This window comes from Solea solea, chromosome 5 (genome assembly GCF_958295425.1).
Source record: "Solea solea chromosome 5, fSolSol10.1, whole genome shotgun sequence".
Classification (NCBI taxonomy): domain Eukaryota; kingdom Metazoa; phylum Chordata; class Actinopteri; order Pleuronectiformes; family Soleidae; genus Solea; species Solea solea.
Window position 1 is genome coordinate 470,001 of NC_081138.1, and position 4,915 is coordinate 474,915.

Below are 4,915 nucleotides of genomic sequence, written 5' to 3' on the forward strand. Positions count from 1 at the left end.
TTAAAGCAACAGCTACAGTGCTTTTAATTTGAATCAGCTGTGGGACGTTCAGTGTTCATATATAATAAATCTATATATATCTATAGATAGATAGATAGATAGGTTCACTAACATGCACTCACACAGTTAGTGACTAAATGAACAAACAAGTCATTCACTGAAAACGTCTCTTTGGACTTTCAGAGCGGAATCTGAACCCTAAAGCAGCGTGTCTCAAAAGAAGGGAGGAGGACAAAGGGACGGGACGCTCTGCTGACGCAGGAGTTCATCCAGCTCTGACCGACACGCCCAACCCCATCAGTCATCTCTGAGCACACAGGTGACAGCCGCACCCACAACCAGCCACACCCACAATCAATGACAACATGTCTTTATCTTGATCCGTCTTATGTGAAAACATTCACACTGACACTGATGAAGTGAAGAACATGTGATCAGTGTGTGGTGTGTGTTTCTTCTCTCCAGGTCAAAGTGATCCACATCATCTCTGTCCTGTTTGGAGTCGGTGACCTTGTTTCCCAGCGACAGACAGACAGACAGACAGACAGACAGACAGACTGACAGACAGACAGACAGAGTCCTAAGACTGAGGAAGAGCCGAGCGTCCTGCTCCCTGTGACCGGCTCATATTTGCAAATCTATCCCCACAAAGAAAAGTGTGAGCGTGAGGAGTCAGCGTGGAAAGTGGAAACTGCCTCGTGCCTAAACTCAGTTGACGAATGCGTTGATTTAGTTTCTTTTAATATTTATTGTGTTGTACGGCTATGACGTGTTTGTCTAAAGGGAAAGTTAAGGGAAAGTTAAGTCAATCTGTGGCTTTTCAGTCCATCTAAAGTTTGTCACTATGAAAACTGAACACTCCCCTTCTGCTTCTGCTCAGTCTCTGATGAGACTGAGATTAATTTATTGGCCAGATTAGAATGATATTTATACCCCACTGAAAATTAGACCCCATTTGTTTTTTGTTTTTTTGTTTTTTAAAAAAAAGAAGGATATATTATTTATACTTATATTGTATTAATTCTGCCACATGCTGGTTTAGATGATAATTGATCGTTTAGATGAGTTTCTGTGGAATATTAGGCCGTCAGAGAAGGATCAATTATGTGGATTAACAAAGGCAAACTCTCGTTTTACTGAAAGCTCTCAGTTTGTTCCTCAGTCGTATTTTAGTGTCTTAACTAAAGGAAAGTGGGCGTGGCTGCCCTTGACTTCCTTCCCTTCCTTTGCCATAAAGTGTTCAGAGTTCCTGGTGACACTTATTACACTTACTCTCCTGACGTCATCACACAAGTGGCTTGTTTTTTATTTTTCTTCTTTCTCTCATTTTTCTTTCACCAGCTTTTCAGAGCTTAATGAATAAATAATAACGATAATAAAGACTAAAATAAACGACGACCACATCTCTACCTGGCCTGATGAAGAAACCACATTTTATTGGATTTTATTTTTCTGTCTGTTAATATCACAGGACGTTCAAAGTTACTCTGAGTAATATCTACGTTTGCTTATTTGTGTTGTAGCAAGTCTTCTGTTAGATTTCCAGAATAATCACTTCCACTTTCAGTCAGTAAGTCGTAATTTACTCATTACAATACTTTTATATTTCAGGACATTGGTCACGGCTTTATTTACTTTTATTTCCCTCTCCGTGTGCATGCTTTATGTTTCTCCTTTTATTAGGTTTTTGGTCTTAAGACTTGCTTTATATTCCATTTATGATCGTTTATATAACATTATATAATGTACACCTTAAACAAAGCTGCCACCTTAAGAGTGTTGTGTTTCAAAAGGGAGAACGCCATGCAAACAAGTTTACATTCAAATCTTTGTTTTTGTGAAACCAACGTGAACCTGATTATTTGTGTGTCATGTGACTGAATAGTGGCCTCGTTCTTCATCTCAGTATTCATGTTGGCAGACTTTGATCGAGGGTATGATGTCATCTCTTTTACTTCTTTTCCTTTTCGTTTCCTTTCCCCTCTTTGCCAAGTTAGACTTTGCTGTATTCCCAGATCCTTGTATAATATTTATATATATATAAAAAAAAGAAAGTCAAAAGGAAAAAAAAATGGGCTTATTTTTCACTGTAGTTAGTCTTTTATACAATAATACTGTAAGAATATTTCTTGAATTCTAAATATTACTCTTTCTAGATTTTTGAAAGCAAAAGTTTTGAGTAAAAAGTTTCTTACTTTATTTTACTATATTAGATGGTAAAATGTGACACCACATTTACAAAGAACATAGCTGAGTTGTTGCTCGTAGACTTGGACTCACAGCGTCTTATTCTTCAGTCTCCGTCGTTGATTGAGTGATTCAAGATTTGTTCTCGTGTGAAATGAAAAGCTATTGTTGATGCACATCAAGACAGAAAGACTGCAGCAAAGACAATTTGAATATTATGTCTTTTTCAACAGAAAAAACAATGTATATAACATTTATGTTGCAATAAATGTGCCATCTTTTTCTAAACCGGGATGTTTGTGCATTTATTTCTCTTTGAAATGAACGGAGTTTAAAGAAAACCATGACAGTGAAAAGAACTCTACATATACATGTGACAGCAGAGCTCTGTGCACGTGTACCAAAGTTAGTCCAAGGTCAAGGTCCAAACACCAACAGTTACATACTGCAGCTTTATTACTCTGTAAGTCTCAGCGCTCGTGCATCTGTGTGTGTGTGTGTGTGTGTGTGTGTGTGTGTGTGTGTGTGTGTGTGAGCACTCATCACATCCTGAGAAGTTTCTGTCAGAGCAAAGGTTCTCACTCCTGTTCAGTCATCAGCGTAAATCACCACTGACACTGTCTTTAAATATTCTCTGCAGGGAGAACACAAGAGATGTGAGTGCTGTGGGCTGATGATGGAGAGCAGTGTTCTGTACATGTGTTCTGTACATGTGTTCTGTGCATGTGTTCTGTGCATGTGTTCTGTACATGAGTTCTGTGCATGTGTTCTGTACATGTGTTCTGTACATGAGTTCTGTGCATGTGTTCTGTGCATGTGTTCTGTACATGAGTTCTGTACATGAGTTCTGTACATGAGTTCTGTACGTGTGTTCTGTACATGTGTTCTGTACATGTGTTCTGTACATGTGTTCTGTGCATGTGTTCTGTACATGTGTTCTGTACGTGAGTTCTGTACATGAGTTCTGTACATGTGTTCTGTGCATGTGTTGGAACACCAGGTCTGCAGGCTGACTTCCTGTCATGGCTGCTGGTGTTTGGCCTGAGTCGTTGTGCTGCAGAACAGTAAGATGTGAACACACGCTGCAGTGAACACGTTATTATATTTGACAGTAAGTGTGTTTAGATGCTGTTAAATAAGACAGAAAACAATCACTGGATGCTTTTCCATTACTATAGCTCCTCCTCAATGTGGGCGGGGTCATCGTAACCCGGCTGCATGAAAACTGCTGTGACGACGTTTTATATGCGACACAAACATATGCTGTTACTGATGATGCTGTTACTGCTGCTGCTGCTGCTGTTACTGCTGCTGCTGCTGCTGTTACTGCTGCTGCTGCTGCTCCTGTTGCTGCTGCTGCTGCTGCTGTTGCTGCGGCTGCTGCTGCTGCTGCTGTTACTGCTGCTGCTGCTGCACTCTCTGCAGACAAAGGCAATCAGAGATGGCAGACTCGACCCCATTCACGCATCTAAAACAGTTGTTCTCACAAGCGTCTGTCGCTCATATTGCAGACGCACACGTGGAGTGAAGTAAGAATAAAGACAAGGTTCAGGATCAGCCTCCATTTTAATATAGTTTCAAAAGTTTAAACTACAGCACAGATCAACACAACAGGTACAACATCAGTGGTCTTCTCCACATGAGGCCACTCCCAGCTGACATAGGGTAGAGGCGGGGTCACACCGGCCTTTACCACCTAAAGGTTAGCCCTCTACCCAACAGCTTCCTCTTCTTTGGTGTTTGTTTGATGGAATTTACAAATGACACAGAATTATACATTATATCAGTAACACTGTATTTCATTATTGGATGTTTTGGTGTTTTTTAAGGAACAAAGTTTATCCTCTCTCTCTCTCTCTCGCGCGCGCGCGGTGATGCGTTCACGGACCTGTCTCTGTGGCAAAACACAGTATAAGTTCATGTTGTCATTACCCTCCCGCACTCACTCACTCCACTAGATGACGCTCTCGGTGTTTAAAGACATGCAGGGGAGTCACGTGATTCACCTTTACATAGTCGAGTAAACACTTGAAATAAGTTATTACTTTGTACTATAAATACTTCATAAACATACATGATAGTAAACATTTACTGTGTAAAACTGATTTAAATCTCATCTACAAACTCTATAACTGTAGATTAAAGTCTGCTCAAGAACAACATTTGTTTTCAATATTAACATTTCAATGACTTTCTTCTTACTTTTTAACGTAACAATACATTCATGTCACATTCTTGTGGACTGATGTGGAATATTGGGATTAAGATTAATTCATGTTATAATATAAAGATGAATTGATCACAGAGAATATGGAAAAACACTTTTCTTTCTTCTTAAATCTTATTTCCAAGTTTAAAAGTTTGGTTTGGTTGGACTGAAGACTCCAGAACACGTTCACAATAGGAATGAATGAATGAATATGAATATTCACAAAGACATAAATTCATTTGTACATTTTGTACAAACACTTTTTTTTTTGTCTTTTTCTTCTCCAATTTTTTCCCTTAAAAGTTTTCATGTTCATAAAGAGGGAAAAGTAAGTTGTCAGTGGTCTGGTTTTAAGTGGTCTGGTTTTAAGTGGACTGGTTCTAAGTGGACTGGTTCTAAGTGGACTGGTTTTGAAGTGGTCTGGTTTTAAGTGGACTGGTTTTGAAGTGGACTGGTTTTGGGTGCACTGGTTTAGTGTGGGCGGGGGTGTGCGCTTGATTCCGGAGGCGGGGCGGCCCG

The 4,915-nt window shown here is 39.6% G+C and overlaps 1 protein-coding gene across 5 annotated transcripts in view; it reads left to right on the forward strand.

The window, feature by feature from the left end:
* Positions 1–2,475, forward strand: part of tcf12 (transcription factor 12) — a 48,891-nt gene extending 46,416 nt beyond the window's left edge. For all 5 annotated transcript variants that reach the window (XM_058629519.1, XM_058629520.1, XM_058629516.1 and 2 more), the window contains 2 exons: positions 184–319; positions 466–2,475. In XM_058629519.1, the coding sequence (XP_058485502.1) occupies positions 184–311 (128 nt within the window). In that variant the 3' untranslated portion in view covers positions 312–319; positions 466–2,475. The remainder of the gene's footprint in view (positions 1–183; positions 320–465) is intronic.
* The last annotated feature ends 2,440 nt before the right edge of the window (positions 2,476–4,915 follow it).